Source organism: Molothrus ater, chromosome 1 (genome assembly GCF_012460135.2).
Source record: "Molothrus ater isolate BHLD 08-10-18 breed brown headed cowbird chromosome 1, BPBGC_Mater_1.1, whole genome shotgun sequence".
Taxonomy (NCBI): Eukaryota; Metazoa; Chordata; class Aves; order Passeriformes; family Icteridae; genus Molothrus; species Molothrus ater.
The window spans coordinates 65414990-65431344 of record NC_050478.2 but is presented as its reverse complement, the minus strand read 5'-3'; the positions used below and the strand labels follow the sequence as shown (position 1 = coordinate 65431344).

At 40.2% G+C, this 16355-nt stretch overlaps 1 protein-coding gene across 1 annotated transcript in view; it reads left to right on the top strand.

The window, feature by feature from the left end:
- The first annotated feature begins 925 nt into the window (after positions 1 to 925).
- Positions 926 to 16355, top strand: part of HIVEP1 (HIVEP zinc finger 1) — a 31653-nt gene continuing 16223 nt past the window's right edge. Inside the window, exons 1-3 of the mRNA XM_036379059.1 lie at positions 926 to 6702; positions 12938 to 13071; positions 14459 to 14634. Of these exons, the coding sequence (XP_036234952.1) occupies positions 931 to 6702; positions 12938 to 13071; positions 14459 to 14634 (6082 nt within the window). The 5' untranslated portion in view covers positions 926 to 930. The remainder of the gene's footprint in view (positions 6703 to 12937; positions 13072 to 14458; positions 14635 to 16355) is intronic.

The following is a 16355-nucleotide window of genomic DNA, read 5'->3' as shown; positions in this document are numbered from 1 at the left end:
CCAATTCATTTGCTATTCCCAACCTCCCTGAAACTCTGCACACATATCTGCTTAAAATCAGCAACAAGTGTAGCTAGTAATGAAATAATTCAAATTTAGTTTATTTTGTTTCATGATGCACAAATAGGAAGTCATTTAAGTGTGAATGATTTTATTCATCCACAGTAGCTGCTCATCTGAAATGCTATTGAAATTCAGTAATTGGAGCTCTGAAATACAGTATTTGACAGATGGTGTGGGTGGTTGTGCCATTTCCATGATAAATCTACTTACAAATATAACCATGAGGAAGTTGTGTTCATTCCTTGACTATGGGAACATATAGATGGAAAAAGTGACAAACATGACATATGTGTCTTGGTTCTTCGTTTTCCTCCTATAATGATTTGAATTCTTAAACTAGTGCAAGAGAGAGGCTTCTTTTACATGTCTGAAAAGGAGTTGCTGAAATATTCCTTCAGTGGCCTTCCTTTTCTTACATTTACTTTGAAGCACTTCCTATGGTGAATTACTTTTGTAATGTCTTCAAGCATCAGCTAGAAAGCATTGCTCATTTTAGATGAAAACATAGTAGATCTTCTCTAAGATACTTTTACTGTTAGCTTGAAAGTATTGGCGGCTGGAGAGATGGACAGTCCTGTTGCCCCAGGGCTTACTGTTGAAACTTAGAGATGGTAAAACGGTATAAATAAAAAATATACTCCATTATCCAATTTGATTTTTTTTTTAATTCTTTTTATTCTTTTTGTGTTTTCACAGAAATCACTGATGCTGGTACTAGAGGAACCCAAGATACAATTAAGGGTGTGAAAAGAAAAAAGATTGTTTCTGAGAACCATCTTAAAAAAATACCAAAATCGCCTTTGAGAAACCCTGCTGAAGCCAAGGTTAAGCAAAATGTAGACCCTTCACCGCTAAAAGCTCTTCCAGATGCCTCCGAACATGCCACGGCACAGGATCACCTGCCCGTGCAAAATGGAAATCAATGTACCAAACAAAATGGGGGAGCACTTAGCAGGTGAGATAAGTGTTGAAACAACCAAATCTGAGACATCAATGCAGACAAAGCTTTCACTGATGCATCAGTCCTTAGATTTGTGTAAACAGGCAGCAGGGGATACTGATGCAAACCACCTGAACCCAGCAGAGAGGAAGCCTCCCTCAAACTCCTCATCAAGTAATACAAAGACTGACAGTAATGAATGTATTAACTTTGTTGATTGCAGTACGTCATCCCCATGTACGCGTACTGCATTCGATGTCTTACTAAAAGCTATGGAGCCTGAACTGAACACCTTAGCACAAGAGTGCCCCCCTTATGGGATGCAGATAGAGAAACTGAGACCAAATAAAACTGTAAGCACCTCTTCTAGTCTCACGTCCAATACAATAAGTGTCCAAAATCAGTCGTCTTTGTCACAGCAGGAGTTTGCAGCTGGACCTCCCTATTACCCATGTACGTTGAACAATGTGCATGTAGCAACAACAGCCAAGACTGGACAAGCACAAGGCCAATCAGTTTCTCATTCACAAGACCTTATTACTAAAACCAGTCAGCAAAATCACCAGGTTGTTATGTGTCCAAGTTTAACTAGGTCGCTGGTGCAACAGCAGAGTCAAGAAAACCCCAAGCTCCAGCAGATCTACAGCATAGCAGTAACTTCATCTGTCGTTCACACCTCATCTTCCACTGTAACTCAGGTTTTTTCTCAAAACCCCTTAGTAGCTAGTTCGTCTTCACCATTGTCAATTAACACATCAAGTTCAACACACTTGTCTATAGGTCCCGTGTATAATTCAGCCCAGATAGCATCAGTTGTAAACCATGGCGTAGAACAAATATGTAACCTCTTGAAAGACCAGAAGCCTAAAAAGCTAGGGAAATACGTCTGTGAGTATTGCAATCGGGCCTGTGCCAAGCCCAGTGTTCTCCAAAAGCACATCCGATCCCATACTGGAGAGCGACCATATCCTTGTGTGACATGTGGGTTTTCATTTAAAACCAAAAGCAATCTCTACAAGCACAAAAAATCTCATGCACACGCTATCAAACTTGGACTTGTCCTGCAACCAGATTCAGGTGGCCTCTTCTTATCTCATGACTCAGACAAAGCACTTAGCATTCATTCTGATGTGGAAGAAAGCGGTGAAAGTGAAGATGAAGGCACGGCAGATGAAAGACAAGATGATCAAGAACTGGAACCTGCACAATTAGTGAAAGTCATTTCAAATGCAGAAACACTGCAGAAAGGAAGCCCTATTACATTAAGCAACCCAGACTGTATATCAGGTGACTCTTCATTACATGATGCAGAACCTCAAATAAGGGCAGCATTACCAAAAGTAGTAGTTCATTCTGTAAATGTTTCTCCATTGAGGGCCGATAGTCCAAAAGTGACAGAGCCAGCACCTGAGCTTGCTGCAGCACAGAGAAAAGGAGATTCTAAAGTCACAACCCTTCAGTCAAATTTAACAGCCTCATTCAAGGAGAATGACATAAAGCAGCATCAGAAAGTAGAAGCAGGCCTGTTAGAGGAACAGCCAGGATCTACAGGAGGACCAGTGCATGCTCAACTCCAGAGACAACAGGCTACTGATGGTTCTCAAGATCAGCAAGGAAAATGTCTTTTGAGCCCTAGAAGTTTAGGTAGTACTGATTCCGGTTATTTCTCTCGTTCCGAAAGTGCCGATCAAACAATGAGCCCTCCAGCTCCTTTTGTAAGGGGATTGTTGACCTCTGAGAAAGATCCAAATAAAAATCTGCCCTGTGTGCCACGAGCAAGTGGCATGGTAGCATCAGTGGTACAAACTGTTTGTGCTGACAAAAATCTGATTCTCTCTGGCCAAATGCGACCTCCCTTGGCAACAAAAACTCTTGAGGAGCGTATCTCAAAGTTAATTTCTGATAATGAAGCTGTTGTGGATGACAAACAGTTAGATAGTGTGAAACCAAGAAGAACATCTCTTTCAAGAAGAGGAAGCATAGATTCACCAAAATCTTACATATTTAAGGATTCTTTCCAGTTTGATTTAAAGCCCATGGGAAGAAGAACTAGCTCAAGCTCTGATATACCAAAGTCTCCTTTCACACCCACTGAGAAATCCAAGCAAGTTTTTCTTCTTTCTGTACCATCCCTTGACTGTTTACCTATAACACGAAGTAATTCCATGCCTACCACCAGTTACTCAGCAGTACCTCCTAATGTCATACCTCCCTCTCATCCTCTTCGAGGAAGCCAGTCATTTGATGATAAAATTGGCTCTTTATACGATGACGTTTTTGTGTCGGGACCTGCTACTCCACTGAACCAAGGTGGACATCCTCGGACCCTGGTCAGACAGGCAGCAATAGAAGATTCTTCTACTGGTGAAAGCCAAGGTCTTGGACCTGTGCGATCTGTAGAAGAAAATTATCTGGGGTGTAATTTATCAAATGAATCCTTACTGCAAAGGAGCAAATCTCTGGCACAGGGATCAAATTCAGAAAAAACAAAGAAGTCCCCTCAGGTGCGAGGAACAATGTTTGAATGTGAAACCTGCAGGAACAGATATAGAAAACTGGAAAATTTTGAAAACCACAAGAAATTTTATTGTTCAGAGTTGCATGGACCTAAAACTAAAGCAGCAATCCGAGAGCCTGAGCACAAAACTGCTCCAAACAGTACACAGCCTCAAATTCTACACTACAGAGTCACAACTTCAACTGGTGTCTGGGAGCAGACACCCCAGATAAGGAAAAGAAGGAAAATGAAAAGTGTTGGTGATGATGACGACCCACAGCAAAATGATACGAGTGTACCATCGAAGAACACAGAAGGCCAAAGCAAGCCAGCAAATTCTTCCAGTCTGTCAAAACACAGTGCCACAACTGTGGTAGGATCACAACAACCAAGCAAACTTGTACTTCAGAATTCCCAAATTCAGCTTGTGGCTCGTGGCACAGATCAGACTACTGAGCCAAAGATGGCTTCCCTCATTGAAAAGCAGGCAAGTTCAGCTGTGCAAGAAAAGGTGGAGTTGAAAAGACAAGGGACTGGCATTTCAGTAATACAGCACACAAATTCACTGAGCAGAAATAGCTCATTTGAGAAATCAGAGTCATTTGAAAGAGTATCACCAGTTTCTTCTCAAGAACCCAACAAGGGTGCAAAGCACCGCTCTTTGAATACAGTTGTAATCCAAGAAGACAGACACTCTCATCTTAGCACTCCCCAGCGTCACCAACCCTTGTCATCAGAACCACCTAGAGGGGAAGTTCAGGGAAGCCAATTAGTTTCTAATGAGAGAAGTGCGCCACTTCAGCCATCAAGACTCGTTCGCCAGCATAACATCCAGGTTCCTGAAATACTGGTCACAGAAGAACCAGACAGAGAGCAAGAGAACCAATGCAATGACCCAGAAAAGACAGAAAGGTTTAACTGGCCACAACGCAGTGAAACGCTGTCAAAATTACCAACAGAAAAGCTTCCGCCGAAGAAGAAGAGAATTCGGCTGGCTGAAATGGAACATTCATCTGCTGAATCCAGTGTTGACTCCACACTTTCTAGAAGCCTAAGTCGGGAGAGTAGCTTGTCTCATGCCTCCAGTTTCTCAACTTCACTTGATAAAGATGAAACTGTAAAGGCTGAGAACCCTTCCAAAGCAGAGCCCGTTAGTAAGTCGTCAGAATTCCTCATGATTCCTGGTGGCTCACACGCACTGGCAGTGCCTGGACCTCATTACCGGGAAATGAGACGTGCTGCCTCAGAGCAGATTAGCTGCACGCAGCCCTCAATGGAGGTTGTGGACTACAGGAGCAAGTCTTTCGACTGTGGAAGCATGTCTCCATCAAAACCTGTCCCGCTTGTAGAGGTAGCCACTCCAAAAGTGTCGTCTGCAAACGGAGCTGCTGGACACGTGCCTCTGCTAGAAAGGAGAAGGGGGCCATTTGTAAGACAAATATCTTTAAATATTGCTCCTGAAAATCAACAGCCTCAAGTGAAATCGACTTCTTCATTGCAGGCAGCTCATGCCACAGATGTGCCCACAGTGCCATTGCACAGGCTGCAGACCTCTGGCAAACCGTCGGTGGAGTTTCCTTCAAGTACTCAGCATTCACAGACTAACTCCAGACCTCATTCAACTATTCAAAATTGTAATCCTGTTAGCCTGTCTTCACCTCAGCAGCCTCTAGATCACATGTTGAATAATCAAGGCCAGTCATCCTTGACTCATCAGCCTTCTCAGCCGTCTACTAAAACATCAGCCCAAGGGGAGCAAGCAAGCACATACTCACTTTCTTGTCATCCTGATGAAAAAAAGGACTGTTTTGCTCCAAAGTATCAACTTCAAGTTAAAACATTACATATAGGTCAGCCATACTCTTCTAAATTACTAAAAAATACTTTATCAACTCAGACTGCTCTGAGTCAAGTTGGGGTGGACCAGAATGCATCTTCCTTTGAAGTGCAGACAAAACTCTCTGACCTGTCTAATCCATACTCTGTGCCTCCTCTAAAGCAAATTGTTCCTAATAACTGCAGCAGTCAGATACATCAGATTCCTCCTTTTGTGGTTCCCGTCCGTATTCAGAGCAGCATGCCATCCTATGGCTTCGCAACTGTTACACCCCTGCCTCACATTTTAGTGACCCAGGATCAGGGAAATCAGTCCCTCTGCAAAACAAATGTTGTGATGGTGCCAACGCTTGAAGGCAAAACTCAGCTGCCAAAATCTCACAAAGATCATCAGAGGACTTTACCAAATTCATTTGAATTTGAAAATTCACCACTGGAAAGTGGAACCAGAAATTCACCTTTGTCAAGCTCTTCAAATATCATTCAAAAAGTGCCAGTTAGCGGACTCTTCCCTCAGCCAGAAGTTACAGCTTCAAGCAAACGAATGCTTTCCCCAGCAAACAGTTTAGATATTGCCATGGAAAAACAGCAAAAACGTGTTAAAGATGAGAGTGGAGCTGCTTGTATGACAGATGCTAGACCATTGCATTCACTGAACATTAGATCTAATGACCCGACTAGTAAGCAAAAGAAACCAGTTTTGGTAAGACAGGTTTGCACCACAGAGCCTCTTGAAAATCACCTCTTGGATCCTGATGTTGTTACACAGCATGAAAAAAGCAGCAAGGCCAGTACTTCAGACCTGCCTGACCATCAATCATCTGACACTGGGGTTTCAGAAACCCTAAAAAAGTCACCAGAATCTGAAGACCTTAAGTCTTCCACATCACCAGTTTTTCTAGTTAGGAAACCTTCTGAATTGTCTCCAGTGAATAGCCACAGTTCTCTTCTCAAGGCTGTAAGTAGCAGCCAAGAAAGAAGGTCCCCAACTAACAGTGATGAGAGTACCCACATCAGCAGCCCAGGCCAAGCAAATCCTGTAGTGACACTGGCTGTGATGAATGCAGGAGAATTGCAGAGATTGTCATTTCCAAGCCTCAAGACCACAACAAATTTTACCTGGTGTTACCTCATGAAGAGAAAACCATTGCACCTGCTGCAAAATGATCAAAAAATCTCTGCCTATTCTACATGGACCATTAGTCCCAACAACCCCAATCCACTCGGTTTGTCAACAAAGGTAGCTCTCTCCCTCCTCAATTCCAAACAAAAAGTTGAAAAGCCACTGTACACTCTAGCAAGAACTACTCACCCCAGATCTGATGTATTGGTCTATTCAAGCAAGTGGAAGAACAGCTTGACCAAGGTACTTAAGCTATGTTTGATGTATACTGATAATTTACAGAGGATTTGCTTTGGAAATCATGCTTCTTCTTCTTTTAGAGAATGTAATATGCCTGACACATACCATATATGTGCTTATTTATTCTAATTATGCTGAATCAAACTGCTAAAAAGATCTTAAGTAATTCAATTAGGAAACCTAATTGAATAAGGATTTATCATTTTTTATGGGAATTAGTTCCTGGGCTTAAATCTGTGTGTTGAGTGTTGTGGCAGAAATGTGTCTGGCTATTTTTTTGTCATGCAAAGGGTAGAACAAAGTAAGTCTGATATAAATATTTTTTAAACACTTCTAACTTAATTTAAGATCATAATTACGTATTTTACCTTAAAATTCAGCTAAGGAAAGAACAATAAGGGTATTTTCTGCTTCAAACGAGTACTCAGCTTGAGCAGGTGTCCACAGATACACCATGAAAACAGTTTTCACCATCACTGATCATCTAATTGTGAGAGGAACATTTCCCTTTCTTCCACCTTGGTTAATCAGCGGTGTGAAATAATGACAAAAATAGCAAGGTTTAGACAAAATTGTCACTGCCATAAAACCACTGACAACTTCTTGGATTGATATGGCTCCAAAGATAACATTAAATCTTGTGCCGAGGAATATAATCCAGGCAAAGGTTGTGACCCACATAAAAAAACCACATCATTCCAGAGTCCAAAGTGGCAGAGCAAAATAGGCTCTTGTTATTTCCTTAGCTGTTTTGGGGCTGCACAGATGTGATCAAGATTTTACTTGCTGGACAGTTTTGTTACAGAGAGGACCAAAGCTCTTTGGTTTAGACTGGATTTGGTGTTCTTAGTGATTGAACCACCACTCTGCACGGGTGATGATGGCTCTTAGCCCTGCATTATGGCAGCAGGTGTCTGTGTCTCTATAATGGACCCAGTAGTGGATTTTATTGTACCATCTACTGAAGTTGTAAAGCTCTCTGAAGCGTGCAGCATGGTTTCATGCTTTTCCTTCCTCTGCACTGCATACACTGTGTCTTTGGTGCCAAACACATTGGAGCTAGCAAAAACAGGGCATCCACAAAGCCATAGACCTTCCTTTTTCCATGATCCTTCAGGTCATGGAAATGGTTTGGCAAGGGGGTAAAAGTAACTGAAATTTGTTCTTCTGCCATCAGCAAAAGGTCCCAGACATTGGGATTCAGGGTCCATAAGCCAGCAGTCACTCTAGAGGAGACATTCCACAGGCTCGGGAAAAGACCCCTGTTTGTGTGGGTGTTGAGGAACAGAAACTGCTGCTGTCAGAGGTCACCCTGGAATGTTTGTGTCTAAATGTTTTGCTAAGATACAACATTGTCAGTGGGGAGAAAAGCAATAGCAAGAGAAACTGTGTGGTAAGTGAAGTAGTTTCAGAATTTCAGGAAGATATGCTGAAACCTTTAAGGCCAAAAGGACAGTGGAGTTAAATGTGGTCCTCCTGAAATCAGTGGGAGACTTGCTAACATTTAGATTGGAGTTCAAAACTTTATCCATAATGTTCCCTGTAGAAAATGCATACAGGCTGCTGATTTTGGTTTTGGGGCTGTAGTTGAATCAACTTGTTGGTTCCATGTTAGTGTGCTGCCTTGGTTTAAACTCTTACTGCTTTTTTTTTTTTTTCAGTCTGCTTCCTCATATATTTTATGAGATGTTGCACTTAAATAGTGCTAAATTTAAAAAAACAAAAAGGAAACAAATGTTTAGCTTTTTTCATTGCATGTAGTTGAGCAAGTCTTTCTAAGGCAAGTCTCACATCCTTGGGTCATCAAGTCATGTTTGTTTTATTTTTGAGGAACAGTCTTTCAGAAGAAATTGTGTGATAGCAAAGCAATTGTATGCCTCCTGAAAAACAGATTTTCTGTACAAACAAATTCTATTTAGAACAAAAATAATGGATAATAATATTTTCTTAAAATATTTTGACAGCACCATTTTAAAACACTCCAGGAGTGCTTAAATGCTGTAATAGGCATCTGTCAGGTACATTTGCAGTGCTTCTGCCACAAAAGAAACACAGTTACTAATCTTGCTTCAGTCTTTCTTGCTGATGTTTTGAATGAAGCACATGAGCATGATGGAAATGAAGAGTTTTTAAGCTCTGCTTGGGCTGATTTACAGGCTTTGCTTGGAGCCATTACTAAGGAAAAAAGTGCAGCAAATAGCACCAATTAAAGTTTAATTGGCACCTCAGATTGCATGAGCAAGGTGTACCATGGCAGAAGTAAAAAATTTCAGAGACCTGATCTAATACTTCCGGAGTTTGTCTGCTTTCCCTTCTAATGATTACAGTAGCAGAATTTCAGCTGTTTTCCAGAATGATGTTTCTGCTGCTGTTACAGTGTACCTCTGTGTTACCAGTCTCCAGTTAGACCTGGTAATGGAATAGCTGATGCCAGCTTGGAATTTTCCTCACAGAAGCCATATTTAAAAAAAGCAAAAACTGAAGTTCCTCAGCTCAGGCCCAGTAATTCCACTGTTTTGGTTTTTTTTTTTTTTTTTGTTGGAGTCTGAGGATTGAGTGTTGGTGATCATTTTGGAAATTAACAAGCCATTAAAAAAAACCAACAAACACAAAACCAAAAAACCCAGCACAAACAAAACCAACAAAGGAAATAGCAAATAATTCTAAAAGAAAGTGGTTGATTTCCTGCTTAGAAGCTTGGCAGGGTCCTGAGTTCCTTGGGGAACCATGGTTTGGATTGCAGGTGTTGGGGGTTGTGTTTGCTCAAGTGGTTTGCACATTCTAATGCTGATCTGACACAGAGCTTGAAGTGCTACCACAATCCAATTTATGAATAATAATAAAAACGCAGTACTGTTATGTCTCACCTCCTCTCTCAGACCTGTAGCCCTTTCCAGACTCATTTGGTGTATTCTGCTCATGGGGCTCTAACTGCTGATCTTCTCACAGAGATAAAGCAACTTGCTGAACTGTTCTGGGTTTGCCCCCAGAACTAAACCATGTTTACAGACACCTCGTGCTGCTGCATAACCGCTACTAATCACTGTCCCAAAAAGGCAGCTCTTTCAACAATAGGTACCATGGGAAAGGAAGATACACGTGAACAAAATGCAAACAAAAAGGAACCTAGGGACTTTGTTTGCTCTTCACAATTCACTGCTCAGAGGCAATAGGTGAAGTTGCCACGTTCCAGTGATTCAGAAAACAAACCACAAAATATTATTGTGAAAGAAGCTCCTGGAATGAGTGCAGCATGTTAAAATGTAACAGGAGGTTTCACCTGCATGGAAAAGGCTTATTTTATCTCCATCTTCTTTTTATTTTATTGTTCCATTTATTACTACTTTTCACCAGTTTTTCTCACTTGAATTCACTGGTGTTATATCTTTCTCAAGCCTCCACATTGATCTTGGCTCTTCTCACTGAAGTGAATCAGTAGTGTGTGCAGTATTCCAGGGTGATGATTTTTGAGCAAGGGTAGGCTGAAGAATGGAAAGTTTCTCCTAACTGTGAAAAACTTTCCTTTCTTGGATGATATGCCACAACAGTCCAGCTCACCACTGGAAAGTAGTTAAATGCAGAAGATTTTTATGTGTAAACTAGTAAAAGGTTAAAGATATTAAAAACATTTTCCCCAAGTGACTGTGTGCCAGTAGGAAAAATGTTTAATGAATATTCTAATCTGAAATTTATAATTTTGATTATTCAGGCTGCAAGCATGTTTTTTTTCCAAAAGATGTTGTAAGGTACCAGAAGTATCTGTTGAACTCTGGTCTCTGGACAGCCCTAAGAGCAATTTTTTTTCAGTTTTATATTAGTAATTGAGGACAGTAGAGTTAAATTGGAGCAAAATGAGTAAAGTAGAAATGAATCATGGCCCTTTTCTCTATGGCAGTAGAGAGACAAGTGTCTCTTAAAAAACAGAAGGCAGAAGTAATCGTAGAGAGGAGCATTTTCCAGCACTGCTGTTTTTCTGCCCTTTCCACCAGTTCATGTGGTGCTTGGGGAGATTTCAGGTGAGGTTCATTAAAGGATTTCCACACTAGAAACCTGTTCTGGTTAGAGACTGGTTGCTCTTAAAATGTACAGAGGGGCCAAGTCATTTTCATCATCAGTTTGAAATTTTTCAGAAAAAGCTAAACAGACTGCTTTTTTCATTGTCAGTGGGATTTCTGTAGATTTCTGTGATGGAAACTCAGTGTTTCTTTTACTCTGATATCAGCATTTTACATGTCCAAGGCACTGGAGCAATTTCCTAAAGCAGCAAATAACCATTAAACTTAAGTACAGCAGAGGAGGTAAAATAATTTTAACACATAAGTTGGGCTGTCTTATATCTGTACATAGACATGTGTTTAAAGAAAGATTGGGTGGTGGGAGCATGAGAAGTACTTGGTTTCATGATAGCTTTTTCATTCTAAATACTTTTGTAAATATGCAACTTATTGTAACAGTTTCATCATAGTTTGGATAACAACGTGGATCTAAAACTTCTGTAATCTTTCTTTTTCCTTTGTCTTTTCACTACTTAAAAATAAATCTGGAAAAAAATAAATGCTATATAGTATTGAAGGATCAGGCACTAAAAGATTGCATTATTTCAGCTGCTGGAAATATTCATGTGTTTGGTTTATTGTGTGTATTCTGTATTTTCCACAGCTCTCTTCTTGTTAAGCTACAAATCTCACCTTGTTACTCTTTGTTTGCAGTGGACACAAAAGCAGTTTGTGTGCCAGGTAGTGTATAGGAACTGCAGAATGGCTGAGTTGTGATTATTGGAGCAGGCTTCACTTCTGATATTTCTCATCCAGACCATCATCTCCTTTCACCTTGTATGAATGCTGTTGAAACATGCAGGGTGAAATTTCTTTCTTCCTGCACACAGGCAGCAGAGTTGTCATGTGTGCTTTGGTAGAAGGGCTCAGACGTTTGAAAATGCAGCCTGAATCAATGCGGGGGGCTGTGTGAGGGTGTATGGACTGGGGTAGTGCTTGTGCATGTGCAGCTTCCTGGGGCTTTCAATTGAATAGGAAGATGCTTTTCTTCTGATCCGTGTTAATTCCTTATCCTGTGAGAATTAGAGGTGAAGGCAGTGTCTGAGGCTGCATGAAGGACAACGGGCAAGAACCGGGTGCCAGAATGATGTCACCCTTCAATGTATGTAACAACCAGCATAACTGATCAGTCATTTTAAGCCAGCCAGTGAAGTCATTCCTCTTGCCAAGAATTCATAAGCTTACAGCATTAAATTTTATAATGAGTGAAAAACATAAGGCCAGACTTTTTTTTCCTCTCATCATTTTATTCACTTATCAATATGAGCAAATGAGGTAAATGTGCCAGCTACGTGGGTAGAACAGTTTATAAATATAGCTGTAATAATTGCTGGCTAATTGGATCATTCCTTCATTGTTGCCCATTTTATAAATATCCTAGGGTTGGAAGGAGTAGATTTTAATTGGCAAATGTTGGAGGAACTCATTCTCCTTAAAACAAACAAAAAAAAAGTTCCTTGACTAATAATCAAGCAAAATGAAGAAATAAAATCTTGTTCTGCTAGACAACTGTATGCTTCTTCTTGTAATTTGGTCTGGCAGTAGGAAATTAAGTGTGGAATCTTGCTTTGGGAGGGTTCTGGAACCCCTGTTAATAACCTCATCAAATGGGGAGCTGTCAGTCTCCAGAGCAAAAGAGCTGTAGTTCTTGAAAAACATTAGCACTCAGAAATGTTACCTGTTAATAACCTCCTTAGCTACACCCCTCCTTCCCACCCTTCTCCTCTCTGCCTGTGCCATGGGAAGGCAGCTCCTGCAGGCCATGAGGTGCTGTTGTATCTGGATATAGGGGTCAGCAGACAGGCTGGTCCAGGTGCTGCTGTTCAGGAAGCACTTTGGTTTGATTGTACACATCTTTCTCTGAAGGCTATTTGTGAGCTAAAAAGCATAATCTTTATCTTCCCAGGACAAGGAAAAGGAATGTCCTGCTTCAGACTCAAAGCATTCCTGGTTTCCTTCAGGGCCATAATCTCTGTATAGATTTAGCAGCCCACAAACAGGCAATGCCTAGTAGAGAAGAAGTTTAGCGAAAGATATTTTTTGTTTCATGTATCTTAACAGTTTTAAAAAACAATTATTAGAATTGTGGCTTTTATGATGCTTTTATTCACGATAACTTGTATGTTTCAATAGCATATGAAAGACACTAATTTTAATGATAAGCATATCTCATTTTCTTTCAGAGAGGTTTAAACAGGAAAAAATTGACTCCAACTGAATTCAGCAATAAGGAAAACTCTGAATCGAGCACTGAACATGATAAAGAAAACTCATTTATCAAAACTGTACCAAGAAGAGTTAAAATATTTGATGGAGGGCAAGTATTGTACTTTGTATACTAGATATCATTGGGAAGATTTTTTTCCTAGATTCTAGACTTTGCAGAGATGTTGCTTCCTGATTGATTTATTTTAAACAACAGTTGCTGTATTGTGGTCTGTGGATGTTGGTTTATGTTTCCAAGAAAAATGGAAAGTCATCAGTAGCATGGAGCCATGAGAGTTATGAGAAGGGGTAATAAAATAAAGAACAGTAGGCTGTGCGATTCATTTTTTTTTCCCAGGGAATGAGCATTAATCAGTGCTAAGAGCAGCTAGATACAGCCAGAAATGTAAATTCTGTTCCTATGTTTCTCTTACATGATAAATAATACCTATTCTGCAGCAAGGTTGTATAACTGTAGCTGGAGAGGAAATAGTCCAGGGGCTAAGGAGCAGCCTGCAGTGCCATCTCTGTCTGGCAGCTTGCTGTGGCATACACAGGCTGGAGAGCTCTGATTTGAAAAGTGCCATGGAAATACTTACTGAGAGCCCTCCTCCCTGCACCATAATACTTCAAACCTGCTGCCTGATGTAAATATCTGTTGCTTTAGCTACAGTGTTGCACTGTGTGCAAAATCTTATAAAATTTTTAAATAGAAAAGCAGATTTTTAAATAGAAAACTGCCAGTAACACCTGTAAAATTTTGTAGCATAAATACTTCATGTTTGATTAGTCTCAATGGTCAACTCTAGGGCTTTAGTTACTTTATTAGTACCCAATTAGGTTCCCAATTTGAATCTAGTCTAGGCCAGCAGTTAAATCATTACCAGCTGCCCAGGTAAAATATTGTTGTGTCTCTGCTCAGATGCAGACATTTCAAGGACCAGGTCACAAAAGTGTAACACAACATTTGGCACCCTTGAGTGGAAATATGAAGGGCATAATTGAATCTGAATGACTTTTTCTATCTAGAGACAGTCCCCATAGGCTGAGTCCAGAGGACATTGATAGGGAGTTTTAAAGACTTTCTCATCATTGTAACTAATGTTACTCCTTTTCTGCACAAGGCAGAGCTTCCAAGATGATCTTTTAAAGCTCCCTCACGGTGCTCAAACGTGCTTCCAAGAACTGACACCTTTAAAAGATATGTTCCTGTGTTGCTAAGAGGAAATTTGAAATCTTTAAATACTTAGTATCAACAGTACCTTTATTTAAAAAGATTAGCTTCTATTCCTAAACAGGTCTATGACTAGCTAGTGATAAATATAGATATGAATTTAACAAATACATGCAGGAGTGAGCAGGCAAAGAGCATGATTGGTTTTGTCAGTCATGGATTTTCATCTCATGTGTTATTTTAAAAATTCTGGTAGCTGAGGGTTTCTAGCTGGACTTATTTTTCCATTACAACTGATTGCCTTCTCTCATGGTACTGTTACTAGGTACAAGTCAAATGAAGACTATGTGTATGTGAGAGGGAGAGGGAGAGGGAAGTATATCTGTGAGGAGTGTGGAATACGTTGCAAGAAGCCCAGCATGCTGAAGAAGCACATTCGCACACACACCGATGTCCGTCCTTACCACTGCAATTACTGCAACTTTTCCTTCAAAACTAAAGGTAAGGCTACTTTACTGGGTATGTTTTTCCCTTTTTTTCTTTCTACTTTAAAGTACAATTCTTTTCTTCTCTCAGTTGACTGTTCATGAACTAAAGAGGTTCCCTCTCTGTGGCATTTTATTATCTAATGCTTCAAATATTTGTAATTTATTTCCTGCTTTTCCTTTGTATTCTGTATATTTGTTTATATGATCACATTTTCATATGAATGAACTGTCTGGCATGCCACAGTGGGTGAGAAATTGGAGTGGAAGAGGGAAATCATGGGAATATGATGAAGGTTAGGTGAAGACAAGTGAGATGGTTAGCTGCTCACCCTAGACAGAGATGGGACACAGAATTTTAAATCCCTTACAGTGTCCTTTGGAGGTAGGAGGTGGACGTATATTGTACTCGTAGTGGCACTCAACCAATTGCTCTAGGAAAGAAATTGGCCTCTAATAAATTACTATATTGAAATTATTTTTTTTTTAGCTCTTAAAGGACAAAGGTTCACTTTCCACTTGACCTTCTAAGACCCAGAGTTGGATGTCTACTTTTTAAAGCCTATTTATAACTCTAGATACTAAAGTGTATCCCAGTTTATGCAGGCAATATATTAAACAGTGGTACATCCAGAACTCAAGTGAAACAGACAGGAGTTCACAGCCAAAATAATTTCAGAAAAAAAAACAGTAAAATTTTTCTTGGCTTTGAACATCATTTAGCAACAATTTCCCCCAAGCTGTAACCTCAGGAACATTTGTGTTTTTAGTGGGTTTGAGACTATGCAGTGGTTGGGTGGAAGACTTCCAAGAAATAACGCAGTGCTGCACAAAGTGGGATGAATAGGCTTCAGATGTGTCAAAACTCATTACTGCATCCTGACAGGCTGGGTCATCATATTGCCTTTATGATGAAACGCTGGAGTGCAAACCCAGTAAATTCTCATTATGGTTTTTGCAGAGGAGGGGTGCTGGCCGAGTTCAAGTAATTAAGTTCTGCCCATGTAAAGATCTCCCTGGTTTCAGTCATAGCAGATAATTGTATTCACATCCTCTTCTGCATATGCTGTGCCTGGCTTGTGCCATTGCTGCTGGCAGTCAGGTCACACAGTTGTGTGTTTGATGTTTGGTAAGCCACTCTTCGTGACAGGACAGTATAGCCAGCAGCTTCATGAAGTGTGCAAAGACTGGAAAATTCGCTATTTGTGAGTCAATTATGTTCACAACAATTATTTCAACATTTGGGATGAGTTACCACCTTCATTTCAAAGCAGAAATAAAGTATTCCATAACCATTGAAGATCAGCATTGCACTTTAATTTTTCCTATTTAAACACCTCCAAGAAACATTTTTTGTGAAGTTTAAGGTGGGCAGTTACTTCTAGTAACATGCATTTTATAATTTACAGATCTGAGCCACTCTTAGCCATTTCTTGATATTTACCATATTTTCTTTTTAAAGGAGAAGGGGAGAGCAGCCTGTGGGGCCTCTCAGCTGCACATTCACTTTTGAGATTCAGATCAAGTATGTTCATGCTCTGATTTTGAATAAAATAAACATGTTTGCTTAAGTTGGCATTGAAAGTGTTTACAGTAAAAATAGAATATATCAAATACTGGAAGAGCTGCAAGATACAAACTTCAGTTTCACGTGATAGTTTTCTGTCAGTATGACTCTGAAGACTGAATCACCCCTTTTTATACTTTGCCATAAACAAAGGAGTGATCTCTTACACC